Below are 27,295 nucleotides of genomic sequence, written 5' to 3'. Positions count from 1 at the left end.
TGCACAGAGCGCACGGATGGTAGATCACGATATCCACCCTTGGCTTATAATATTTCCAGAGCCATAGTAACATGCACACTGTCTTTCAAAGAATGAAAACGTTCAACGCACGTCTGCTGCTTGTTTCGAAGGTTATTGTCTACCAACAGCCCAGTTTTAGTTATCAACGGGTGTCACTGACGTTAAGAGGGACGTTCATAGCGTTTCTATATCATGTAACGCTGAAATGACAATAAATTGGATCTTTTTAAAAAAAGAATGATGCAACTTGAGATAAACTGTGGAGCATACCCGACCTCGATGCACTTGAATCGGACCAAGAATATTATCGAACCCAGTAGATCTTACCACCCTCTCAGCTGAGGGCGACTCACATGCATCAGACACCCGTACATCATACCAGAGAAAGCGCTATATTTCTTGATTATGCAACCACTTCGTACATTTCCACCTCCTGAAACTACCTCAACAGACCACCCAAGAAACGTACATCCACTGCCAAGACACGTTAGCTCTACTTCGGAACACCATCTATGTTGTGTTGCACTGCTTGATGTTGAGGTCTTGCTGAAGACGACGGATCAGCGGAATTGCTGCCACAAAATAACATCTAAACATACGCAGACGATGCTCTAAAGCAATTTTAACAATTGTGTCGACCAACTCCATCTTTTGGGAGTTATGAATGGATTGTTTTCCTGTCTGGAAGCGTCCAAACAATCGCTTAACATTCGAAGTAGACGGGCGTCCTTGGAATGCGTGGACGGCTACGCTCACACCTTCCTTGGCAGCAGCTGCATGCGGAGATGGCATGTACTGCTCCAGAGCGACATAAAAGCAGGGATCAGAATCCTGCCTGTCCTGAGGATAGCGCCGCTGCTCGGAAATATAGAAAGAGTGCTCGAAGATAATGACAGCAGCTAAACAGTCAACAATAAGCAGATTCATCACAATGTAGCCTCAAAATTCACCAGAAACAAGGTGAACAATGTTCTCCAAGGGTGATGAGCCGGAAGACTGGCAGATTCGCAACATGAGAAATGTGTACAATCTGCCACTGATTGGACATACTACAGAGAGCAATTTGGACTGCATCACCGCACAGTGATCATCGCGAAGATAGTTCTATTGATGGATCAGCATGACTCTTGCTCGAACGAGGATCGGCGGACTCACATCCTGCGAACGGCGGGCAACGACTTGGATCAGCATGGCTCTTGCTCGAACGAGGATCGACGGACTCACTCTCTGCGAACGGCGGGCAACGACTTGGATCAGCATGGCTCTTGCTCGAACGAGGATCGACGGACTCACATGCTGCAAACGGCGGGCAACGACTTGGATCAGCATGGCTCTTGCTCGAACGAGGATCGACGGACTCACATGCTGCGAACGGCGGGCAACGACTTGGATCAGCATGGCTCTTGCTCGAACGAGGATCGACGGACTCACATCCTGCGAACGGCGGGCAACGACTTGGATCAGCATGGCTCTTGCTCGAACGAGGATCGACGGACTCACATGCTGCAAACGGCGGGCAACGACTTGGATCAGCATGGCTCTTGCTCGAACGAGGATCGACGGACTCACATCCTGCGAACGGCGGGCAACGACTTGGATCAGCATGGCTCTTGCTCGAACGAGGATCGACGGACTCACATCCTGCGAACGGCGGGCAACGACTTGGATCAGCATGGCTCTTGCTCGAACGAGGATCGACGGACTCACGATCTGCGAACGGCGGGCAACGACTTGGATCAGCATGGCTCTTGCTCGAACGAGGATCGACGGACTCACGATCTGCGAACGGCGGGCAACGACTTGGATCAGCATGGCTCTTGCTCGAACGAGGATCGACGGACTCACATCCTGCGAACGGCGGGCAACGACTTGGATCAGCATGGCTCTTGCTCGAACGAGGATCGACGGACTCACGATCTGCGAACGGCGGGCAACGACTTGGATCAGCATGGCTCTTGCTCGAACGAGGATCGACGGACTCACATCCTGCGAACGGCGGGCAACGACTTGGATCAGCATGGCTCTTGCTCGAACGAGGATCGACGGACTCACGATCTGCGAACGGCGGGCAACGACTTGGATCAGCATGGGTCTTGCTCGAACGAGGATCGGCGGACTCACATCCTGCGAACGGCGGGCAACGACTTGGATCAGCATGGCTCTTGCTCGAACGAGGATCGACGGACTCACTCTCTGCGAACGGCGGGCAACGACTTGGATCAGCATGGCTCTTGCTCGAACGAGGATCGACGGACTCACATGCTGCAAACGGCGGGCAACGACTTGGATCAGCATGGCTCTTGCTCGAACGAGGATCGACGGACTCACATCCTGCGAACGGCGGGCAACGACTTGGATCAGCATGGCTCTTGCTCGAACGAGGATCGACGGACTCACATCCTGCGAACGGCGGGCAACGACTTGGATCAGCATGGCTCTTGCTCGAACGAGGATCGACGGACTCACGATCTGCGAACGGCGGGCAACGACTTGGATCAGCATGGCTCTTGCTCGAACGAGGATCGACGGACTCACGATCTGCGAACGGCGGGCAACGACTTGGATCAGCATGGCTCTTGCTCGAACGAGGATCGACGGACTCACATTCTGCGAACGGCGGGCAACGACTTGGATCAGCATGGCTCTTGCTCGAACGAGAATCGACGGACTCACATACTGCGAACGGCGGGCAACGACTTGGATCAGCATGGCTCTTGCTCGAACGAGGATCGACGGACGTACCACCTACAAGTAAACACTTGACATCAATGATAGCAACCTTTGAACTTTCCAATAATCTTACCCAAATATGAGGAAACCAGGCGCCCAAGGTCCCTACTATCCCCTTGTAGTCTTCGGTCGTTGTTCTCTTAGCAGAGTCGAGATGTTTTGGGAGCGTTCTGGACAATATCAGTTCCCAACACCTGCGGCAGGCGAATGAAACCATGAGTAGTTACCTCTCAATTGCATATCTCATGCAGATCTCCAAGCTGGTCTGCTGGGTCGAGACGAATAATTGTTCCAACATTTCATCGTTCAACGTTCCAGCCGTGCTTTCAATCAGCGCCCCACAATCTGCATTATCCTCATTCATATCTGATGGATCAACGGTCATCATGTATTGCAACTCAATAATAAACCGACTTACTAGGGAGGCATACATGACCTTTTGGAGGCCATTTGACGCCCTTGAGAAACTTCAATTGCGGTCCGTCTGGGAATGTTTCTTCGGCGCGTTTCGGGGCCAGTTCTCGAGCGTCTTTCAGAGATTTACCTTCCTTTCTCAGTTGTGAGTATGCTACATCGTAGAGGGCATCGAACTTGGTGAACACTACGATCACTGGAACTGAGAAGTGTGATTCCGCGCGTCAGTCGAATGTCGATGAGGGTGAGATGCGAAAGCTTACTGGTTCCTGTGTCGCACTCAGAGAAGAATCTCCGTTCAGCTGCAGTGAACGACCTGTGTGCTTCGTCCATTGGGATGCAGTACCTATGTTGGAACCGTGAGATAGCCCATGTCGCGATTGATCGGTTATAATTACCATATGGCATGAAGTCGATTTGTTATTTTCCTCTCCTTGGAACGGCCAGTGATGAATACCTTCACCTTCTCAAATTCGTCTTTGCCGCCTGCCTCAAACCCGCGTGAATCATGAAAAACGAAGCCCGGATTGCTTCGAAACACCATTTCGTTCTCGATGTCGTGCAGTCCACGCTGAGAGCACCTCAGTTCCTGTCGTCGACTAAGAACACAACTTACCTCTCTGGATGCTTCTATAACTGCAAGTTCGATCTGATGTCGATGGGTCAGTACGTCTTCCTACCTAGTAGCAATATCATGGGCCCACCTTTTTCCCGGCGCTGTCGTGGATTTCTGGGTCGTCCCGTGTGTTGCAAACTCGCTGTAGGATTGTAGTTTTTCCGGCATTCGCTCTTCCTACAACGAGGATTCGAAAGCGAACGATTTTCTCTCTTATCTTTGAAGGATCCATGGGGGAAGGTAAATGTGACTAAACTTGGAGAAGCGTTGGTGTAGCCTTATACTAGTAATCATTGCAGTGTGTGAACCCGGCAAATACCCAACCCGAAGCCAGCCTATCTAGAACCAGTGGGCAGTTGGCAATATTGATATTGGTATCATAGCTGTGTACCTTGAGGCAGCTGCATGTGTATGAAGCCAAGGGCATCAGCCATATTTGAAGTTAGTCTATCAGAATCACCACATATGTGACCTATCTCGTCATTTGACTAGGCCAAAATCGTAACAAACTCAACGACAACTTCGGAGTCGTATTAGTACTATAGAAGTAATTTTGCGGCCAACGAGGTTTTCAAGGGTCTTGTGACTCTTGTACATGCATGATGCAATTGGCGAGCCGAAGGATTCGTATGATCGGGGAAGTTGAAATTAAAGTTCAATGTGTCCTTACTAGGTATGTGGTACAAGTCAAGGAACGTTTTCAAGTTGGAACCGACTTGAAGCATGAAAACATTCCTTTCGACTCAAATGACACGTTCCGCGCGTACAGTGCAAGCGAAGGACAAGGTGAAACAATGATAATCGCACTCTCACCTCAATCACGAGTGAACTCAACCTTACATCCGTAGAATACATCAAGTTGCACAGACAAAATCAGGGTCATCGTCGACCTTTCCGGCGGGAATACTTCAACTGAAGTGATCTGCGTCTGGCATCAAAACCGTCCAAGCCGTAGATTAGCAGTCTGAGCAGTCTGCCTCTTCCAGTAAAGACCTTGAGTTCCGGCCTACCAGGTGTGGGATACCTGTGTCCGACCTCTAGAGCAATTGCAGGATCTAGTATTCCCGAATCCCTATACTACGATTTCTCATGTGGCACCCTGACGAGTCCATGCGTGCCCCTGAAATGTAATATTGTAGCCGAAGATGTCCTTGGGGAGACCCTCACCTGATTTCAATAACTGGAAACTGCGTCGGTCCCGGTCAGCATTCTACTCCCGAGGCCGTGATGTTGACCTCCATCGCTCAGCGAGTGCATCCTGGACTCAAAACAGAGGCATTAATTAAGTGAGTCTTGCTTGCTTTATTCTTATCTCCTGATTTCCGCAGTTCCAGGGTTGGCAAGAAAAGTCTGTCCCAGTTTCGTGTTCGTCAGGGCTCCGTGAAAAACTATCCACGGAGTTAACGACGAGTTTTTAACTCACCCCCACCCTCGAGGGGTTTTTGACACGAGTTAAAAACTAGTTTTTGACCAGTTTTTGACAGACTCAAAAAATGCGTTTTTTCAGGTCATTTTGACATTTTTTCGCTACGGTAATGCAAATGCCCACTGTACAGGCCCTCCCGGAGGCGTTGGAACTGTGCTATCCTGACCCTCTCCGGATCTGGAGCATAGTGCTCAAAATTATATTTGGAGTTTCCGAGGGGGATACTATGTGGAAGTTGTGCGAGTGCCTTTCGGAGGTGGCTCAACTGTGCGTTGTTGCGCCCAATGTCCTCGAAGAAGCTCATCAAGGTAAATTTTTGTTGCAATCATTGAGCCGATTCAGCCGAACGCTCAATTGGACGGTAGTTGACAGATCGTCGGTCATATCTTAACGATTTTTCGGTGATTTCGGATGTTCGGATGGAGAATTCGATAGGCTATATGTTCCCGAGATCATATACATATATATTTTAGTTTTTGACACCCCAATATCAACCCCGAGTTATTGACTCGTTAAAAACATGTTAAAAACCTGTCAAAAACTCCAACGTCAAAAACTCGGTAGTTTTTCACGGAGCCCTAGTGTTCGTGATTGCTGAATACAAACTAAATCTTCGTGTCATCTTGCAGGATATTGACAAGCGTTTGCGTCACGGCCAACGTTCAAGAACCGTACGATGTAGATTGGGCTCGCGGCTCGCTACATCAGCAACACTTAAAGTCTTATATCTTTTTCATGATCATTCGAGCAACTCTTTGAACACTCGAAGACCTTGCACAAGAACTTACATAACATGGCCAAACAACAAGCTCGCTATCTGAATTTTATATTCAATTTAATTTCTATTTATTTCACTGTATATGTGAACGATTGAAAGCGACCTACTGTGAGCTCCTCTACTAGTACTGAGTAAGTGAAATGGAACAGGTCTTAGGTGTTGGCCGTTCTGAGGCACGTGGTGCCGACACGCGACGTGATGGCACGCGTTGTACACTGTCACGTCACGCCTCCTCTCACGTCTTGTTGTCGAGCACCTTAAGCTTGATGCTTGAGCAGTATGGCTGTCTTCGATGATGTGCACTATATTCTTTCATCTTCCATACCGGCGGCACAGCGTAAGGAGCTTTCGGGCTTGCTGGACCTCAATGGCGCAACGAGCGCACCACCACACACCCACCTTATTGCCCTTGCTGGATCGCACACTCAGCACGAACACGCGGGATCTTTGCATATAGTATCGGGAATGTGGGTACAGCGGAGTATAGTTCTTGGAAAACTTCAGCTGTGAGCGTCCTTTGCATCTTAGATCAGTATGAAGGCGATTGATAGTCGTTGTTAGCGAGCAGTACTATTCACCTGATCCAACAATGATTTTTTCGGGTATCGTTGCGTGTGCCACCGATGTGAGCAAATATTTATTACCTCACATTACATGATACAAACTTCATACGCAAGCTCTCCCCATCGGACCTCGAAGTTCTCTCAGCAGGGATCACCTCGTTAGGAGGACAGTGGCGAACGGGCCTCACGCGGGATGTAACGCATCTTTTCGCATTGCATGAACAGAGTGACAAGGTACTTTCTATCTTAGCTTTACTCGCGTACCATGGGATAATTACTCACATTGTTATCGTGTAGTACCAAACTGCCATGCATTTTGCGCCACACACCCACATGTCTGTCCTCACACCGCATTGGTTCGATGACTCAGTTCGCGTCGGGCGTCGTGTACCCGAAGGGCCTTACTTATGGCCTGATCCGAAGGTCTTGCAACCTGGCATGCAGGTCGCAATGGACGAGGATGATGTAGAAATTGGAGAAAGTGGGAAAAAAAAGAGAAAAAAGAGTAGTGAGACAAGACTGAGCAGCCCTATGGCCATGGAGGAAGCAGAGTGCAGAGAAGGAGTCAATGTGTGGGCAGGAAGAAGATTGTTATTATCTCGCTCGCTAGAATTGGGACAAGGACATCGTGAAGCTGTGGAGGCGAATATACAGAGAGCGGGTGGAACTGTTGTCAAGGTCAAAGGTAACATAATTTTGTCCTCGTTGTGACATCTCCCTGACCTTACATCACATGTCCAAGGTACCAGCACAGACGAGGAGTTACAAGAGAACGAGGAAGCAACACTTGTGGATGAATGTGATGTTTTTGTCACGCGGTACCGCTCTGGGAAGGCATACTTCAAGGTATATCCCTTGTTTACTCGACGACGTCAGCGGAACATCTTACAGCGGCTATATTATAGGCAGCTCGTTCACCTCGTCCGATTTTGATCGGAAACTTGACTTGGATGTTTCACGTCGATGCATCTGGCATGTTGAATGATCCACATGAGAGCTTGCTGTGGTACCCAGTTCCAAGAGGAGGTATTCCTGGTCTCAATGAATGCGTGAGCAGAATCCGTCATGTGCTCTGTGGTCCTTTTGTTCACTCACCGCTCAGGAAATCACCGTCACTAACTATACTGGCGCCGCGCGAGATTATCTGAAGAAACTTATTCAAGTCATGGGCGCAAGGTTCACGCCAAGTATGAGCCAAAGCAACAAGGTTCTGGTTGCTGGCTAGTAAGTGTTTTGAGAAAGCAAATTACCAGCTATACTGATAGCCCATAGTTCTCCTTCGCCTAAAACACAGCGCGCAGTTGCATGGTCGATACCAATAGTCAATCATACTTGGCTCGAGGATTGTTTCATTGCATGGAAGTGGGTACTTCTGAGCGACCGCTTTCAAGCCATCGTGTTTCTGTTTGTTCTGAATCTGTAGGCTGATTATTTGCGCTCAGGAATCTTACTGTCGGAGTTGATAAATACATTCTCTTTCCCCCCGGCGTCGATTTTGGGAAGATGCTTATGACCCCAATTGGTGAGTTTGGACCGCCTTTTCCATCTTCAAGTGCTTATCATATGTGGTGCGCCATTTCGAATAGGTGGCACAAGTGCGAGCTCTGTTTATAATACCTCAGGGGGACCCGTTCCAGGCGGCCGGGGAGTCGGTCCCATTGATATTGACTCAGAGGAGCAGAGAGATGCAGAGTACCGTAGGGGAATGGTCGATGAAGTGGGGCCCATCACCTCATCCAGAGAGACTCCCAGATCAAATGCCAAAGCTATGACCACATCCAGCAAGTCGAAGCCAAAGGACATCGACGATGGGGGTAGCTCGCCTTCGAAAACACCCCAGCCTGTAGCGTCAAAGCCAAAGCGTAATGCTCTCACTGCTTCCCAAGCTACAGATATGAGCGCGAGAGACGTTAGAAACGATAAAGGGGACCTCAGCTTTGACGGTGCTGGCGACATAGCGGCTAGCGTAGTCATAGATGTCGACGATGAACATGTTTCCCCTTCAAAGGCGCTGAGACAGCAGAAGTCCAAGCCAAAGCCGAAATCCTCGGAGAATAAGAAATCGTCATCTCAGCAAGTGACTCTCGAAGAAGATGGTATGACAAATATTGATGATGGTAACTCAAGACCTACGAAACCGCGATCACGCAGACGTTCGGGGACCACACGAGAAAACACTGCATCTGATGATGTTGTGGAGGTGTACGAAGGGGGAGTGACAGATGGTGTAAAGAATTCCAGGGAGATCGACGAGGAGAGCTCTGCGAATGACGCAGCTCTCCCTAGGGCTGAGACCAAAGCCGTTGGGAAGTCTAACAAACTGTCCACATCAAAGGAGAAGACCAAACCTCACAAAGCTGGTCATCTACCCCCTTCTCGCGAGCGTTCTAACTCCGAGTCTGCGTCAACCCGTGCAAGCAGGGTAATCCCCGGGTCCTCGACGCCAGTACAAACAGGAATGAAACCAAAGCCTAAGCCGAAGGAAACTCCTCAACGCGCCTCATCCTTGTCTGATGACGATGAAATTTTTGTGCGGCCTGTGAAGCATCAGTCTGCTGCATCCAGTGCCAAAGTAAGAACCAAAGAGCCGGAGAAAGAGCCGCCGACTACGTCCTCAAAAGCCGCCAAGGAGAAACAGAACGCTCGCGCTCGATCTCCAAGTCTGTCTACTACCCGCTCACCCTCGCCTCCTGTAAAAATTCTCAGGACGCCGAAACGTACAGTGTCCGTGCTCGTTCCATCTCTACCGAAAGATTACTTGTCTCCAAGCTCGCGCAAGGACACCTCCACGAACAAGGAAGGAAGGTCCGAACTTACTAGAACGAATTCCATTCATGCATCTGCGGCCGAGGCATCAACAAGTGGATCCAAGCGTGGACGCCCTTCTCTATCGAAACCTTCAACCTCAACACCTCCTGTGAAGAACAAGTCGAAGTCCAAAGCGCGGAATCAGTCAGAATCAGAACACGAGGATGAAGTTTCTGTGGTTCTGGATACGTATTCCTCACGCGGATTACCAAAGCGCAGTGCTGCCAACAAAGCGACGAGCAAACTGAGAGATGAAATTATGCCCGACGTCGTTAGTTTCGAGAAGGAGCGCAAGAACGCCAAGCGAAGGCATAGCTCCGGTCTCAATGACTCTTTCATTTCCCTGCGTGACAAAGAGGAAGTCGAGGAGGAACGAGACATGAAGAAGCGTAAAGTGGAAAAGGCTCGCGCAGAGGACACGGACAATGAAGCAGAGGTTGAGGACATCATTTCTTCATCTAGTCCTCAAACGAAGTCGAAGTCGAAGACCGGTACGACTGAGGGCAAGGGTACGAAGCGAAGAGCGGGAGACGAGATGAGTGTTGACGAAGACGAGCCGTCCAAGAAAAAGGGAGGCAAGACGACTCAGAATAAAAAGGGATCGCGTGCCTCCGATATTGCCACCAATCACCTGTGCGTAATTTGTTTCCGCCCATTATCTTGACTCACCGGATCATACTATAGTTCTGGACCCTCTCGGGAATCTGGAGCAGTGAGGGTGATGACGACAGGTATCCAGCTGACCGATGATACTATCAAGGTAAGAAAGTTCCCCACAATGAAGTATCAACTAATCGATCAACATGCAATAGAGGTTGAATAAATTGGGGGCAAAGATGACAACGAAACCCAACGACTGCACGCACCTGGTCGCAAAGGGAATAGTCCGTACGGAGAAGTTCTTGTGCGCTATCGCAAGCTCCCCGTTCGTGTTAACAGAAGGATGGGTCAATTCGAGCGTGCGAACTGGCAAACTTTTGCGTGAGTAACTAATCCTGGAAATCAGTGCTTTCTGATTGACCACTACAGCGGAAACGGACTTTTTGATATCTGATCCCGAATCGGAACGGAAATGGAATTTTAAGCTCTCCGCTTCTCTCGAGCGCGCTAAACGTGAAGACGGAGGGGAGGGCTTGCTGAAAGGGATGACATTTTATGTGACCCCTAAAGTCGAGATTGACTTGAAGTTGCTCAAAGCTGTCATAGCCTCTGCCGGTGGCCAGGTAAGTTGTATTGACACTTGCATCGAGTACAACGCATCATGACGCTGCGCGCATAATCAGGTTCAGACGTCCAAGCCGACGACTCGAATACTCAAGGCGAACAGAAACCGTCACGTTATCTCTTGCCCAGCAGACCAATCGATCTGGCGACCATTGGTTGACGAAGGATATACTATATATTCCACGGAGCTCATCCTTCTAGCCGTACTTACTCAGGAGATACGGTGGAAGGATGACAACTGCATCAGTTCCAAGCCTTCTTTGTAAGGTACATGTACAGTGCACTCATCTTCCCGTTTCCAAAGTGTTACAGACAGACTGGCCAGCTTGCATATCAACTTCATCATATATAGCTTCGGAAGAGACCGTCAGTTTAGCAAGAAAGACACTTACTTCATTCATGCTAAGCGATAAAGGATGGCGGTCCTGGCCCCTGATACTAAATGCAATGATCAACCAACCTTTGTACTACGGATTAGATTCTTTGTGAAGCCAATGACGTGAGTCTCCAACCGTATGGTGTCTGTGATTGTGGTGCAATTGTACAACACCTACAATGTTTGATTAATTGATTGCCACCACGAGTACACCAATGTAAATTAGCGTGAACAGACACCACATATTTGTAAAGTAATAGTTACTCGGGTACAGTATCATAATGTTAACGTTTCTGGTGCCACCAATGGGGAAAAACACGAAGTGAGATCTCATGCACTCAACTCGCTCGTTTTCTTGTTCTGTGCATCTATCTTCCTGAATATTGAATTCTTTCTTGACAGGTTTCATTTGTTACGAATGAACATAGCTCGAATAAATTATCATAGTGGAAAGCCCAAGACAGGGCCGGGAGAGGGAGATGGTTAACACATTGAGCCAATGCCAATGTGACGGGTATCTCTACGAACAACCCCCGACCTTCGTGGTCCACCACAGCACAGGCAGCCGCAAGTCGAAATGAAATGCACCGGCACTAATAAAAAACATACCCAACACCACTCTACAACCAACGAATCCTGGGCTATCTCATATCCTCTGTCAAAACAGCTTTGACGTCCCCGCTCTCGGTGCGCCCTGTCCTCCTCGCTGATCGTGGATATGAATGTGATCCGATGCCTGGAATTAAAAGCTTGTATATATCGCTGTTGAACAACAAGTCGTACGTCTCGTCTGTCTTTGCTGTATCATACACTTTCCACCCTGCAGGTTCGCCTGCGACCCACTCTTTTCCAGTAAGAGTAGCATCAATTCTCTGATCGTAATACGTCCAGGGTGGATTAGGCGGTGAAATTGATTGGAGGGATGGACATAGTGGACTAGAAAGCATGGCTAGCCCGGGATTTATAGTTACATGATAGGTATAGGTTTCAGGCCTCATGTCCTGGGCGTCTAATGATACAGGAAGCAGGTCGAGGCTGTGAAGAAGCCCAAAAAGGCCCAGTACACCCACTTCTGAAACTCAGATCAAGACACCCACAAGCTCTCCACCGAGTTGGACTCAACACCATCCACATCAAGCAGAATGACGGAAGCAGAACAGCCTGTCATTCAAATAACCACGGCTAGTCGAACATTTGAAGGTCACGAAAACAGTATCCATGCAACAGCAGTCTTCCCCGATGGATCCTGCATGGTGACGGCCTCATGGGACAAGACGCTTCGTCTGTGGGATTTAGAAAGCGGTGCTGTATTGAAGATAATGGAGGGCCATCGCAACGCAGTACACAGAGTTGCAGTATCAAGAGATGGGCAATTCATAGCAAGCGGTGATGTGCGCGGAGAACTCATCGCCTGGAATAGAGACGGCGAATCTCTCACCAAACCCATCCAAGTCCACTCCAGAGAGATCTACTCGCTCGACTTTTCCCCAGATAGCACATTACTAGCGAGCGGCTCATGGGACACCACATCGAAGCTTTGGAACACAAAAACATGGCAGGTGCAAGGAAATCCAATCAATTGTGGCGCCGACATCTTCTGCGTTCGGTATTCACCGTCTGGTGAATATCTTGCCATCGCAACCGCGTCAGATATCCAAATATGGAACCCACTGGCCGAGAAGGAATGCCAATGTATCGCAAAGTTACAGGGTTACTCTGCGTCGGAAACCAATAATATTTCACTCGCGTGGACGCCCGATGGCAAACAGCTTGTCTCAGCTGGCGATAGACGTGATCCCGTCATACGGATATGGGATTCATCCACCTGGATGCAGGTTGGTGAACTCCGGGAGGGCTATCCTGGGGCTCTCAACTTCAACCCTACCGGCACCTTTCTCGCTTCCGCATCTGACAACCATCAGGTTCGCCTTTGGCGGCTTTGGGATCGAAAAACCATCGCCACATTCCAGCACACCAATCAGGTGTTTTGTATCACCTTCTCCACGGACGGCAAGCACATCCTGAGTGGAGGAAAAGATAAAATGATGTCAAAGTGGACAGTACCTTTACCGGAGGACATTCTCGAGGACCAGGCATGCAAGGCTTGTTTCCAGCCTTGTCTTTTACGACGTAATTTGACATGCGTGAAGCAGATCCTCACCATCAACACGGCAGCCCGCGATGCATGCATCATCGGGGACTTGATTACTGCTGACAAGTTGTTAACACAAGATATTGGCGCTGATAGCAACGACTACAACTCTTACGCGAATCGCTCGTTTGTTATGGCGAGAAAAGCCGACTGGGACCGCGCACTTAATGATGCACTCAAGGTGAGATACACTGTCCCGTCATGACTTTTTAAAAAGGCTAACCGCCATGACAATACAGAGTATTAGCATTCAGCCATCCTTGGCGGGCTGTATCTCCAAGGGCATCGCCCACTGTGGAAAACAACAGTTCCAGGATGCAATGAAAGCATTTGACCTTGCGTTCATGTACGTAGACGTAGACTTGAATAAAACTCGTCTTCTACTCTTGATTAAGGTATGTCGATTGCATCTCATATATTCGCTACTTAAATGACGGCCATCAGGCCATTGCCCTTTTTAATGCAAATCAACATGACGAGGCAATCCTGCGTGTCCAAGACCTAGCTACCACTCGTCCCAATCCGAATTCTCTTGCTTGTAGTATTGTGGAAGTGAGCGCTCCTGACAGTTAACTGCATATTCATGCGTCGATAATGATTTTGCGAACCTTGCACGTCAGGCTTATCTACACGTCCAAGTGGGAATGAATGCATTAGCCGATGCACGTCACAATGAAGCTGCTGGCCACTTCACTGCTGCTATCAACACTATCAATTTCTCATCTATGGCGGCCATCCATTCTAAGTATGATATCTTTGTGGTGGTAAGTTGATTACAATGCAACTGGAAATAAAAATTTTCACGTCTGACTGTTTTTCTAGTTATTCGGGTGGGACCTCAAGTCCTTGTGGCGAACTGCACACCAGAATGGGTGTCACGCGCTCCTTCGGGCAGGTAGACTTTCAGAAGCCATTAAAGCATACCGATACATGATGGATATGGCTGATGAGGCCACGAAAGCATACTGCCTTGATTGGTCCACAGGCAAGTGTTCATGCTGTCAACCAGGTATAATTTTCAACCCCATTTCACTTAGCTTTCAAGGAAGATTGTCGTTTGCTCCATGCTTCCGCCGGAGTGACTGATCTCGCTGCGGGCGGAGATGATGCCCTCGCTGCAGGTAATTATGACAGGGCTATCGAGCTTTACTCTGCGGCAATCGACGTCTATTTGACAACCGATACCATCTTTGCGAACCGCAGTCAGGCGAGGTCGGGAAAAATGCTATGGGACGACGCACTCCTTGATGCGGAAATGGTGCGGTGACGAGTACCGTTTCGTATTCGATGCTCATTCTGGTGATACACAGGTCATCAAACTCAACCCCTCATCTTACATTGGATATCAGTTGAAACATACAGCACTTCATGGCGCCCGTCGATACGATGAAGCCATCGAAGCCTTCAAAGTTATGCTCTCCAAGTTGGAAAATGCTCCCGACATGGAAACAAAAAGTACGTTCCAAACAGCACGTCTTCAAGTTTAAACTTTGTTGACTTTGTCCAGACTTGCACCAACAGTATGTTGGTCTATCCGAAGCAGAAGAAGCTATTCAAAAGGCCATCAAGGCTCAACTCGACGACGCCCCACATCGTCTAATCAATACCTCCACTGGACGCTTATGTAATCGCGAGGTTCAGATCAATGCCTTCAAAACGAGCACAGAGTATAAGGAACTTTTGTCATCCACAGTGAAGGACCTTCGAACGGAGCGCATCCAACATGCGGTGGCGATGTACTTCCGTTATGTCATGCTATCGCACAGGTGGGAAGGGACGGAGCCGTTGCTGCATGACATCCAGGGCAAGGTGATATACGAGTTGGACCCAGTTAGCGGCTTCGCGAAATTGCAGTCATTCTGTAAAACTGCTCGTGATAAAGGGTATTGCTGGGCATGGATTGATACGTGTTGCATCGACCAGACCAACAACGTCGAGGTCCAACAATCGGTTAACTCCATGTTTATCTGGTATCGCCACTCAGCGCTTACCATCATCTACCTGTCGGATGTTCCACCTTCATCGCAGCCTGGCGCACTCGCAAGTAGCGCTTGGAACATGCGAGGATGGACAGTCCAAGAATTCCTCGCCCCAAAATTTGTCCTATTTTATCAGAAGAACTGGTCTCCATATCTCGATGATCGCTCTCCAAACCACAAGGATTCCCTTGCAATCATGCAGGAGATGGGAGATGCAACGGGCATAGATGCACAGGCCCTTAGCGCCTTCCGTCCGGGGATGAGAGACGCCCGGGAGAAACTTCAATGGGTCTCGGCCCGTGTCACCACGCTGCCGGAAGATATCGCATACTCATTGTTTGGTATCTTCGGCATCAACCTGCCTGTTATTTATGGCGAGAAGAAGCAGAATGCGCTCGGGAGGCTCTTGCAGGAGGTCGTATCTCAGTCGGGTGACATCAGTGCCCTGGACTGGGTGGGTCAATCATCCGAATTCAACAGCTGTATCCCGGCCGACGTTACTTCATACAAAGCTCCACCATACACCGTGCCATCTTTGTCCGAAGGTGACATTCAGATGTCAATTTCCTCGCTCCGACATATCATGGCTGTAAATTTGGCTCTGGACCTTTATAGCCTGCTTGACGACCGGGACCCTCCTCGTTTTGCAAACTGCAGACTACATCTGCCTTGCATAGTATTTCCTGTCATAGAAGTCATACGGAGACCTACTGAAGGCACGGAGACCTGCTTCACGTATGAAGTCAAGGCAGACGGGCTTCGTGACCTGGAGATCACCACGAAGCGCAAGTTACCTCAGTTCTCACAAGGAAGACCCGCTCGACAGTCATTCTTACTCGTCCGTCCCTGGGATCGTCGTCTACTCGAGCTGCCTGACTATGCAGACGATACAGAGTGTGTGGATGATTTTGATCCTCTTGAGTCGCCTGGAGGACAGGGCCCGGTTGATTCAGAATTCAGCGAACGTGCAATGCGATTGATCGTTCGCCTTGGGCAGCCGTTCAGCGCATTCCTGCTAGTGCTACGACATGGCAAAGAATACAAGAGAATCGCATCAGATCATAATATCATTGCACAAGTTAAAGATGTGCACGGTATGATAAATGTTAAGACAATAGAGATATTGTAACTGTATGTGCTCACTTGTTTTGGAAGAAGTAGATTTGAACAGTTTTCATTTTCGTTATTGGGTGACTTCCTGTAGGCAAAAACAATGTAGACACTTGGTCGATATACATGGCACATAATTTTATTATTGCAGTCGCTATAGTAATAGCGGTCCTGCAGAAGGCACTGCCGTATTTAGTAATTTTTGCTTGATGTTTGAACGCGAGTGTCCAGCTTTCCATACTTGTGAGTCTAGCTTCAAGTGAGCCTGGTGCCAATAGGCCTACTGGTGTCCCAGTGTCCCAGAGCGGCCGTTTGCCCCTCTGAAGGTTACTCACGGCAGTACGCTGAACTCCCAGCAGCTCTGAAGGTCATAGCATCTCTTGCTATATTCTATCAACAATTCCCTCTCACTCAACTACTCAGTAACTCACCAGCAGACCATGAGTGACAATTTACCGAAGGATGGCGATGGTTACAAGATCCAGAATGTCTTTTACAACACCCAGCACGCGGACTTGGAACACGGTGTCTCTGCGGTTGGCACTCCCATCATAGGGCACACGGATGATGGCTCCTCTACAGGGAGTGATCACCGCACTGTACGTGCACCTCAGTAAGGCGCATCCTGCACTCACCATCACCATAGTTCATAGTCTCATACACGGGAGGAGCAGAGGATCTCGTAACGATCATCAATCTAAAGAGCAAGACTTATGCTTCGGCTAATACCCTGGTCGGTCTGTTTGGCGTTGACGCATTCGGATTGTTCACCACGTGAAATGACAGGGAATGAAACTCGAAGGTAACGGCTCGCCCGTGGTATACCAATTGATCGAATCCCAATTGTCCCAGGGCGAGTTTATGTGAGTAGTACATTGTCTTTCGTATCTAGCATCGACTGCAGGTATTGAAAGATTATATGTCCTCTTCGTCTATAGCATCCGCAAGCAAAACACCAACTATGTGTGGTACCTTGATAGCGACTCGAACCAAACCCAGGTTTGTCTTGATCGGTGATATTTTTGGGCTTTGTGGTCAATCCCACTCCAGATCAGAATTGTTCCAGCTCCTGCTGAGACTGACAAGAAGCAGTACTGGAAGTTCGTGCAACAGGAATGAGTTTCACGTGGGAGGAGACCCCGTTGCTGTTAAGTTGTTTACCGGTGAAATTCTGCACTCATTTTAGCCCATGTTAGCGGTCGTGACGTAGGGAATAAATGTTGTGATGTGCAACCAGAACATCCCTCCTGCGCGTTCCGATACTTACTTTGCGAAAGAAACGCCAATAATCAATGAACCTTACTAGTGACACCTCCACATTTTTGTAAATCAGAGTTACTCGCGGGTTTGTCACTTGTACAGTATTCCATTCCTAACACTACTCGACTCACTTGTTTTGTTGTTCTGTGCACGTACTAGTATGTTCTCTGAATATTGTGTTTTTCTTGACACATTTCATTTGTTACAAAGAGTCCCCGACTCACAATGTTAGTGGAAAACATAGTACGATGAAACCAGGAGGTTACCATCACCCTTTCAACAGTTAAAGCGGTAATCTAAATTGTCACCCGAAAGACCTTTCGAAGAGACGGTGAAATGGACAAAATTTCCGATCATGATCAACCAGTTTCGTGCACCCGTTCACACGGTGCGGATGGTAGTGACGGGCACCTGGTAAGCTTGTTATCATGACCCATTCATCAGCCGGTGAACTTCACTTGTTTTTGGTTTCACAGTCGGATTATCGAACACCATCCAAGTGAATGTCAAGGTGTTAAATGAAAAGTTGTTGATGTCAATGAATATTGGAAAGCCTAAGACAGAAGAGGCAAATAGATAACACATCGAGCCAATGCCTAACGTGACGGGTATCTCTACGAACAACCAGGCAAAAGTACACACATAGTTACAGGCCCGAAGGGGTCCACCACAGCACAGGCAGCCGCAAGTCGAAATGAAATGCCCAGGCACTAATAAAAAACATACCCAACAACCAACGGACCCTGGGCTATCTCATATCCTCCGTCAAAACGGCTTTGACGCCCCCGCTCTCGGTGCGTCCCCCGTCTCTCGCACGTGCATTGTTCATCCGCCTCTCATATGGCTCTGCTTCGGACCCATGCCCCCCATCATGCACGCTCTCCTCCAGCGACCGCGGAAACGGAAAATGTACATCGGCCTTCACCGGTGCCTGTATTAGCGGCACCAACGTCTTCTGCCTCCTCCCAGTCGTCTTCTTGCTACTCCCCTTCCCCGCACTTCCACTGCTGCTTGTGGAGCTCGCCGATATCGCTTTCCCAAGAGGGGGCGCAAAAGGGCGCTGTACGGACAGCGCCAGAGGCGTGGGTAGCGACGGATCTACCCAGTCCTCGTCCTCATCCTCGTCCTCAGCACTAATCTCCTCAAAATCATCCATAGGCTCCCTTGCCTTGTCTGGTGTGTCTGCCTCAAGCATGGAATTGGGGCCAGGTGTGATTGGCCCTATTGGATCCTCCTCCGTGTCAATTTCTGAGCTATGACCCTTTGGAACAGATGACTGAGATGCAGAGCGAGTATCAAAGAACTGGTCTTCGTTCTCGGGCTGTTCTTGATCGTCGCGTTCCACACCATCTCCGTCAAATTCCATATCGATATCTGGCTCCGAGATGGATTCGAGCCCCATGAATTCGTCCGAATCAGATGGCCACGAGGGTGGCTCGTCCTGGATCGTGAATATTGGTTTGTGCTTGTGCATCAACTGCCAACGCACCCCATGAGGGGAAAAATCAACACTGAAAACACTCGTCGGTATCAAAAAGATGCCCACCTCATTCACACGTTTCCTGAGATCAATCCAGTCCGTCTCGTCCTTGCAAAGGAACCCAAGCAACATACTTGGGTCGAGTCCACTGAGGGGAATCTTCCGCACACGGTCGCAATGGAACGTCCGCAGCTCAGAAGCGGAATACTGTGTCACGTAGTGCTCTGCGACTGGATCCAGTTCGCTGGTGTTCTCCGTACTTGGTTCTCGTGGGTCGAGCTCTAACCCTCCAAGCGGTGTTGGCAAGCTCGGGTTCGGCCAGCGTGGCGGGTGAGAGTTGGATGAACCTGAGGTATTCGAGCTCGCACTAAGTTGATGCTGCAGCGGTGAAGGCGAAAGTGGTGCGTGATATGAGAATGTTGAGCTCCCCGTGCGCACGCTTGAAGGTGAAGTAGGCGCGCGGTGGTGGGAGGTGCGCTGGCGGCCCGAATCTGGGGTCATCTCGCGTTTGAAGTCATGCGGGGGTGCTGGGCGGAGAGGTACGGCGGTTCGAGCGTGATGTGGATCGAGATAGAAGAGATTGTCAGCTTGTGAACCCATAAAATAGTACGAGGAAGAGGGGCGCCCGCCGGCGATGCCCACGCTTTGCGGAAAGGTAAAGAGCGCCTTAGATAAACGTCAGATGTTTGCTGAAATCTCAAGCGAGCGCTCTGACCTTGATAGTCTCATAGTAGATAGGATTAACACCGTCAATACCCAGACGGATACCGATAAGTACAAGGACTGCGCGTTCGCCCCAGGTGGCCTTCATATGTCGTCGTGGTGATCCAATATGCACGTTTGATGCGGCGTATACGTCAGACTGATAAATAACACCATCAGTTGCAACGGAGACACCAAGGCCAGCTTCTGGGAAGGCATGTACAAGGGTTCTGCGTGCACAGATTAATGGATTGATTAGAAGTAGAATATGAGGGAAATGAATACTTTATGGCGCCTGCAGCAGTGCTGGGCCCGAACCATTGTCCAACATCTTTGCCCAACTCCTTTCCAGCAAGGGCCATGCGGTGTACACTGAAGGGTGCTTGAGGGAGAGGCGAGTCAAGGAACCACGTAATGATCTGGACATATGTGGCGTAATCGTTTGTGTGTACTGGGTTTGGAGGACGGCGCCATTCTGAATAATGAGCAATCAAGACGAGTTTCTTGAGCTATCAGGGGAAAGATCACCTCGACCTAAGTGCAAATGCAAGAGAGTGTTTGCTAATAGTGATTGACCTGTCCGGAGCATACAACCCCACCCCGCATCACTCGTCCAGCCCTTCTCACCCCCGCCTGGCCAATGCCACTTCTTAGGGCGCGGACTCGAAGATACAGGCTGTGGCTCGCAGCAAGCTATGTCCGACTCTAGAGCCGATAGTGTGGAGTCGCGTATGGGAGCGAACTGATTACGGTATGTTAGCCATATTCGTGACGTAAAATCAGCGTAGAAAACGGGCGGCCAATTGTTGGCAGGGTTTTTGGAAGAGGACGATGAAAGTGACAGAGAGGGGTCAGGTAAAACTGTGGCTGAGGATGATGTGGTAGAACGGAACGATGGAGAGCGGCGAGACTCGATAGAAGGGCGGCGACTGGGGGTAGGATGAGGTGGAGGTTCATATCCTGAATGTTGTACACCAAGGAGCCATATAGGCTCTGGAGATTTATTAGGGATAGAGTCACTATCCAGCAAAAAGCGCATTGCGCGATCGAGATGTCCTTTGCCGTGCTTCGCGGCGGTGAGTAAGGCTGAGCTCTTGGTCTTAGGGGATGCCTGGGAGGTAAAATTGGACTGCGAGAGTATTGAGGGAAGTGATAAGTCTGTTGATGAGTTGGTAAAAGTATGTGATAGCCATCCGGATAGTCGTGTAGGGAGATCCGATATACGTGTGGATGATGTCGAAGCGTACATGGAGGAGGGAGGTATGTCACCAATGGTGCTGAGAGGGCGTTCTGAACGATTCCGTGAGCGTATAATATCAACAGGCTCAATAATAACAGGTGTTTCATCAAATGAGTCCTCCTGTTCACTATCAGGGTCAGGCTGCGGGCTATTTGGCTTGTCGTCTCTAAGATTGTTGCTAGCGTTCCCACCACCAAATCTCCCGCTCTTTCGCGAGCTGTACTGTGAAAGTGGCGGGCTACTGACAGACGTACAGTTGGATGAACTTGAGCTGGCGATGGACGCGGTGCTAGCAGCTACGATTGGATCTGTCATGGATTTTGACCTATCCCGGCTCTGCTTCGCTAAGAATTTGGATAACTTTGAGCCATGTGGTGAAGAGGAAGAGGACGAAGATGGAGTGCTGCGTGACGGTCGGCTACTCATAGATATGTTGCGAATGTGTTGGAAGTCGTGGAAAGGGTGCTAGTCGTCGTGGACGACGATGTCGAGAGGGACCTGTGGTGAGCGTGTTTGGTTATGACTTATTGCTTCCGCTCCGACCTGTTTTTGTCGGAATCTTGGGTATCCTCTGCGTCTCTTCTTCACGAGAGTGATTCTCTTTTAGACTTCTTGACTAATCTGCCAGCTGCACATCGAACAAGGTAGTAAATATAAACAGTCGTATTTTGAGGTTGTCGGACCTGCAGCCTTCAGAGATACTAAATCATTTTCAATCACCGACCAGTGGCAAGAGGCGACCAATCCGACTTCTCGCAATCTACCATTCCTTGACCATTCGATGGTGCTAGTAACCCAGCGAGACTCGGCGAGTCGGCTTCACAATGTATAAAACTCAAGACCACTCCCTGCACGGAACCCGTCAAAATCATCCTATTTGCATCTGCTCTTAGTTTGTACAAATTATCATTACTACATGCCATTAACCTATTCCGAGTCAAGGTGCTTTGTACCGAGGAGAACCGTGCTTGGTTAACGTTCACACTATTCGCGTTACCAAACACGAATCGCAGATCTCTAGTGGCCTGATATATTGATCTCGGATTTCTACGATTCTAAACACGCCGCTTCCACGTCGAGTTGCTCTTTTTCCGACTACAGACTCGGAGGCAATGCGTATCTGAGTGCCTTCAATATACGCATCAAAGGCAAGTATATCATCTTCCGTATGCCGCAGTTACCTCGTGCCCGATCACTCAACGCACATAGTACTTGGGACTCCCCAGTACCATGATCGATGAGTGGAGTCGGGAGCATTTGTGGTCACTAGTAACACTGGACCAAAGTATCCACAAATTCCGCTCCTTCCTGACTCTGTGCACATAGGTGGTGCCTCCTTCCTGTCGTAGCTCGATAATTTCCGTGCAGCTGTGCATTCCGGTCTCGAGGCAGCCTTCATTCAATCATCGGACGCCGAACAGCGCATTACAGCTTTTTTCGGATACTGCCTCAACTCGCTGTGTCAGAATTGTGAGCGATCGATTACTTACGATGTTTTCTGATAGTGCAAGCGCGCGTAATCCTGCTCCTCACGAACCCAAATAGCTGACTGGCCGGCTTTCAGGTGTTCACTCTTAGAAGAGCAAGCCAAAGGGACATTATTTATGCCACAAATACATACAGACGAACTCGTCACTGCCAAGGTCTATCCATTATAGGATAACGATAAAGAAGAAAATGCTAGTGTAAAGGTTGGAGAAGAATACGAAAACATAGTGTACGCGACACGCTGGCAACAGACAGCACTAGTAGAATGTAAAAGTTAGGATATCTGCTAAATGCTTTCTGAATCACTCGGAATTTCGTGTGTTTCATACCGCCTTCATGATAGTGCTCACGATTCGCTCCCGTTCCGAATTATTGATGGCAAATCATCATAGATCGGACACAGCTGCTTCCATGCACCTACAGCAATGACAATGAGGTCAAGGTATTGAATATCAGTGAGGCATTTACCTGGTGTGTGCAAAGAAGTATCACCGGTGTCTGAATCTTGTGCGAACACCACAGCCATACCCCTAAGAAATTTGGATCAGATAATTCACTCGATTGCGGACTGAAAAATAATACTAACAGCTCAAGGTGCCAGTCAATGTGACTAAAAAAGAACGTCACCAAGCCATACACAGTAACAGTTATGTTGATCATACCAGTGGAATAACCATGGTCCGGAATTCAAGGTGTAAACCGACCCATAGGGCTGCAGCTGAGAGGCAGTCAACTCTCCTGTTAAAAGTTGCAATAGAATGGGAGTGGTCGGCGAGGTATAGCTATAGCCATTGATGAGAAATCTCCCGATATTGTCGTCCCACACGCTGACTAGGTTCAACGAAACGTCTACGCCACCGGCCTCTGGAAGACCAGGGGCTGCAGGGCTTTCTAGAGCGCGCAAGTTCGATTCAGACAAAGGGTTACTTAGAGTCCAATTTCTGTGTATGGGGTCCCGCTGTGGAGCTCCTTCATATCTAAGGATCGCGGAATTTAGACCTCCTGCAAAGGTCGTGTTATAATTGGGGTTTGTGCGAATCCAGTAGTTGTCGACCGTCTGATTTGCATTCAGGATTATAGAGTACCGTTGCCCAACCAAGATTGGAACCGAGTCAACGGCCAGAGGTAACGTGTTTTCACTGTCTGCTTCGATGACAGTAAACGTGTGGCTGTCGATAGAGAACACGAAGCTTGGTTTGCATGCCATATTCATCAATCGAATACGGTAGCGTTTTCCCTGCACAACACTGAGAACAGAAAGAGGTACCGGAGGACCGCCTTCATAGCGGCCGCGGCCATTGATGAGTATCGCATCGGGATTGTCAGTTCCGGTGATATCGTAGGCGTTCACGTGATACCTTGAACGAGATGGTTCAGTTATGTAAACGAGTAAAACTGCTGCTGATTATCTTACCAATCTAAGATAGTGAGAATAGTCGATGCTGCATATCGTTAGTACACACAAACTACCCTGCATAGTCAACGTTCATACTCACTGTCATCAACGTCATACATGTCCAAGTAGGGATCTAGCGGGTCATAAATGACCACGGGTCCTCTTAAACCTTCACCTGAATAACCAAAATAGGCAGTTTACTCCGATGAAGAATGAAATCACCAACAGTACTGGAGTGTGTAATGTGAATGATACCTGATACACCATGAATTATTATTTCTGTAGCACAAAGCCATTCCGCACCAAAATGTCCCGCTCTGGCTGGCTGGCGTGAAGTCATACATGAAAGAATGCCCAGACGCTATGGGACATTGGGTCACCATAGCAGTTCCGTCCATCTCGTTCGATGAGCGTTGCTTGATTCCATGCCAGTGCTGGAACTACGTCAGAGAGCGATCCCAGAGTGAAGACGAGACGTACAACGGTTGTACTCTTGTTCATCGACTCATCCACCAACACATTCTTGACCTTGATTTGAAAGCGCTCGCCCTGAACACAGATAATTTTGTTGGTACGAACAGCGTGGCACATAAAGCGAATTTCTTACCTTCACTGCTGTGAGGACTGGTCCAGGGTAATCACCATTGACCACGATAGCGCTGCAAAATTGATTAGACACCTATGAGCCATGCATCAAGCACATACTCGTGTGCAAAACCGTCCGGGGCAATCTTGGCGTTTGAAATGACTAGCTCGGTGTTGAGTGCGACACAAGACGACACAAATGTCAGACACAAAATTAATAGAGAGCGAAAATTCCCCGTCATGTTCCTGTATGCTGCAGAGCAAGACTCGAGTCAGTGAACCATTATAAAAGAGACATCGGAACGTTTACCTATGTCTTTCCCGTAACACCCCTCGCACATGGCCCAATCCAGTTCGAGTCCCAAGGAGCGTGAATCGGGACATTATCAAAGTTTCTGAATGAACACTAATATCCAGGCCTATACCTTAGTACATATCCAGATAGCAATGTATCGTGTTGTATACTCAACTGTCACAGATTCATTCCAATCAAGTAGAGCGTGTCCCTGCTCCGAGTCTGGAATGGTAGGACCAGCGGAACCTGTATATGACACATACATCCGAAAACCTAATCTCAGGATAACACAATAAATGATTGGGGGCGTTCAATGGAACGTTGATGTTGATCTGGGGCTTTGCGAGCGATGCGCCACTGAACGTTGTAGAGCAATCACTGCATTATGATTTGGAACAACAATGCATTAGTCTGCTGGAGGCAGACCAGATAGAGGGAAAAGAGTTTCTTGATAATGGCCCGGGGGACTCGAATGTGACTTCGCCGACTGTAGCTTGTGACTCGGAGTGGTGCTTTTGCGTAGAAAAAAAACATTCAAGGCGTACTATGCAGCCCATAATCAGTACAGCACGAGGCCCAGTGTAGTAAACCTACTGACGTCATCTCAGTCGAAATGCTTCTGACAGCCAGGTTGCTCGAGGAACTGTAAGAACCATAGATAGTACCACTCGGGCAATGCCGACCCTGCGAGTCCGCGATATCGCGATTTTCACGGATGCCGTGCGATGCCGCGGCAAGGTTCACTCGCCGCACTAGCCCAATTTATACTAACCGGCGGCTGTGGCGCATTTTTTTTGTCGCATAACGTGGAGGACTAACCCCTCCTAACCTATAGTTTCATTAGAATCATTCTGAAGAAATTGTGATGCGGCGGCAGTGTCTAGCGGCGCATATTTATAGCTGGTGTGGAACCCGAGCTTGGCCCGAGTCGTACTCATGTCCGAGGCTCGGTCCTCGGAGCCTCCTATAGCGATAATGAACGAGGACGAAAAGTCAATGGTGGGAACCCTTACTAGGTGAGGGGCGGCGGAGTGGCGAGGACGAGTCTGAAACTTTTGGCCGGTCTGGTGAAAGTTTGCGCAGAGCATCAAGTCTGTCCACGACCAACTTGAAGCTTGAAAGCTTGAAGTCTGGGTGCACTTGGGGTGCACGCTAGGCACACCTGCAGGTAGTGGAGCTTGAAGTCGCCGGTGACTGACAATCCCGCCAAGTACTTAGTAATACACCACCACCTGCTGCCTGCTGCTGTCATACATACGTGGAGCGTTCCGTAATATCTGTTCGAGTCATGGCCGAAGAAGATGACGCCCTTCAGGCCTCAGGGATGAATGAAATGATGCATCCGTCGTAATCGCGTTACTGCAGCTAGTACATCTAGAGTCTAGACTAGCGATCCGGAACATGTACACCTGGAGTACAAGAGGATCACTTGCAGCGAAATACAGCGTGCAGCAGTGTTCAAATGTTGTACAGATAGATGTGCTGAATCCAAGAGCAGTAAGTGCATTCGAAGCAATAAAATATCAGCACCACTCATCAGAGTTTCTATCTGTTGATCAGATACGGCTCTCCGATAAAACTGGTTCACCCACTTCGAAAGAGCTATCATCGAGAACACCCATCATGGGAAGAGCTCAAAGTAGCAATGATAACATCAGACCGCAACTCACAGTTGCGCCGGGTGTAGATCATGTGGAGTGCTGCACTATCACAAAACCGCTACTACACCTTTCAGTCAAACACAGCATCATGATATCACAGTCCTTGCATGATCGACTTTTTGTTCAACCTTACCATGACCATCTTTGAGATGGTAAGCACTCTTTCCTCCGGAGTGAGCCATCTGATATTGCGAGGCGGGTATGAACATCATACAAATCACGATGAAGGTGGTAATACTGCCCTCGATGTAAAATAACCACTTACAGATCGTCCAGTTTTGGTCAATAGCAGGAATATTGTTTCAAGTTCTCGCCTCCATGCAGCTTGACCACTGCATGCCTTGAAGATACTAGATGCAATCAAGGCACCGAAGCCAAAACTGCTCTCATGGCGAGATCGTCCCGTTTGTACCATCCAGATAATACCGGAGTACAAGGATGCTTCGTTAGATATCGACAATGTTCGCTACACAGTTCGCACTCACATGATTCAGATCATAGGTAACCACGATAACCGACATACGCGAGTTGAGTTTCTCTAATACTTAGTCTCCTCTCGAGATCATCATGGCCATGGCAGGGCACACTCAGGGTGGGCGATTCATCAATTCGCAACCTGTTGTACATAATCAAGAACAAACACCATTCAAGAGGATAAATACGCAACCGAAAATTCGTATTGCTGTTTGTGACGCCTGCGAAAATAAGCTAGTCGAGTGAGAAAATAGCGGTCTGGATTTGCGGGGAGCCACGTCGGATGACACTGCATCATCTGACAGGTCATTGACAGCACATTCAATGATAAGAATAGCATCGGCCATCTACAGCAAGGCAGAAATGTCAACGTGCAGTGATATCTTCTTCTGCAAGAAACACGTACCGTATCATATGGTAACCTACTATCTAGGAACCACCGGGCCGTCAGTATACGCTTGCGCAGTGATCGCATGAATACGGATACTTATACTGTTCAGCACTTATCAAGAGATTA

At 48.8% G+C, this 27,295-nt stretch overlaps 7 protein-coding genes across 7 annotated transcripts; 4 read left to right on the top strand and 3 right to left on the bottom strand.

Annotated features, from left to right (window-relative positions):
- Positions 1–988: 988 nt before the first annotated feature.
- HD556DRAFT_1507187 (uncharacterized protein) lies at positions 989–2,834 on the top strand (the record flags this gene model as incomplete). Its single annotated transcript, XM_041309045.1, has 3 exons — positions 989–1,042; positions 1,077–1,104; positions 1,162–2,834. The coding sequence occupies 3 exons, from the start codon at positions 989–991 to the stop codon at positions 2,832–2,834; spliced, it is 1,755 nt and encodes a 584-aa protein (XP_041153825.1).
- Positions 2,487–4,133, bottom strand: HD556DRAFT_1415713 (GTP-binding protein). Its single transcript, XM_041304317.1, is given in 8 exon segments — positions 2,487–2,558; positions 2,805–2,808; positions 2,823–3,117; positions 3,170–3,367; positions 3,429–3,511; positions 3,564–3,736; positions 3,782–3,814; positions 3,870–4,133. The coding sequence occupies 6 exon segments, from the start codon at positions 4,011–4,013 to the stop codon at positions 2,975–2,977; spliced, it is 774 nt and encodes a 257-aa protein (XP_041153824.1). The 5' UTR covers positions 4,014–4,133; the 3' UTR covers positions 2,487–2,558; positions 2,805–2,808; positions 2,823–2,974.
- Positions 4,134–6,264: 2,131 nt separating this feature from the next.
- Positions 6,265–10,846, top strand: HD556DRAFT_1248380 (uncharacterized protein; the record flags this gene model as incomplete). The annotated part of the gene is made up of 14 exons (XM_041298768.1): positions 6,265–6,491; positions 6,526–6,610; positions 6,663–6,782; positions 6,846–7,233; positions 7,291–7,394; positions 7,454–7,597; positions 7,651–7,772; positions 7,821–7,910; positions 7,991–8,074; positions 8,514–9,989; positions 10,041–10,116; positions 10,169–10,337; positions 10,386–10,579; positions 10,640–10,846. 14 exons carry the CDS (start codon positions 6,265–6,267, stop codon positions 10,844–10,846), a joined length of 3,486 nt encoding a protein of 1,161 aa, XP_041153823.1.
- A 2,620-nt stretch (positions 10,847–13,466) lies between these two features.
- HD556DRAFT_1056566 (heterokaryon incompatibility protein-domain-containing protein) lies at positions 13,467–16,419 on the top strand. The gene is made up of 7 exons (XM_041296031.1): positions 13,467–13,503; positions 13,553–13,872; positions 13,931–14,093; positions 14,146–14,366; positions 14,419–14,563; positions 14,616–16,218; positions 16,292–16,419. Exons 2-6 carry the CDS (start codon positions 13,753–13,755, stop codon positions 16,214–16,216), a joined length of 2,250 nt encoding a protein of 749 aa, XP_041153822.1. The 5' UTR covers positions 13,467–13,503; positions 13,553–13,752; the 3' UTR covers positions 16,217–16,218; positions 16,292–16,419.
- Positions 16,402–17,743, top strand: HD556DRAFT_1415689 (uncharacterized protein). Its single transcript, XM_041304316.1, has 5 exons — positions 16,402–16,796; positions 16,844–16,930; positions 16,984–17,060; positions 17,136–17,196; positions 17,248–17,743. Exons 1-5 carry the CDS (start codon positions 16,638–16,640, stop codon positions 17,314–17,316), a joined length of 453 nt encoding a protein of 150 aa, XP_041153821.1. The 5' UTR covers positions 16,402–16,637; the 3' UTR covers positions 17,317–17,743.
- Positions 17,744–17,957: 214 nt separating this feature from the next.
- Positions 17,958–21,407, bottom strand: HD556DRAFT_1415685 (cysteine protease required for autophagy). The gene is made up of 5 exons (XM_041304315.1): positions 20,168–21,407; positions 19,925–20,114; positions 19,653–19,869; positions 19,004–19,603; positions 17,958–18,934 (listed from the first exon to the last, which is right to left on the bottom strand). Exons 1-5 carry the CDS (start codon positions 21,303–21,305, stop codon positions 18,206–18,208), a joined length of 2,874 nt encoding a protein of 957 aa, XP_041153820.1. The 5' UTR covers positions 21,306–21,407; the 3' UTR covers positions 17,958–18,205.
- Positions 21,408–22,713: 1,306 nt separating this feature from the next.
- Positions 22,714–24,590, bottom strand: HD556DRAFT_1434757 (laccase; the record flags this gene model as incomplete). Its single annotated transcript, XM_041305361.1, has 11 exons — positions 22,714–22,784; positions 22,836–22,897; positions 22,954–22,977; positions 23,030–23,725; positions 23,782–23,809; positions 23,864–23,938; positions 23,990–24,018; positions 24,067–24,197; positions 24,244–24,312; positions 24,371–24,422; positions 24,469–24,590. The coding sequence occupies 11 exons, from the start codon at positions 24,588–24,590 to the stop codon at positions 22,714–22,716; spliced, it is 1,359 nt and encodes a 452-aa protein (XP_041153819.1).
- Positions 24,591–27,295: the final 2,705 nt, after the last annotated feature.

This window comes from Suillus plorans (genome assembly GCF_016647745.1).
Source record: "Suillus plorans strain S12 chromosome Unknown HD556scaffold_93, whole genome shotgun sequence".
In the NCBI taxonomy this organism is placed as follows: domain Eukaryota; kingdom Fungi; phylum Basidiomycota; class Agaricomycetes; order Boletales; family Suillaceae; genus Suillus; species Suillus plorans.
The sequence above is the reverse complement of the archived record's forward strand: the minus strand, read 5'-3'. Positions and strand labels throughout refer to the sequence as shown.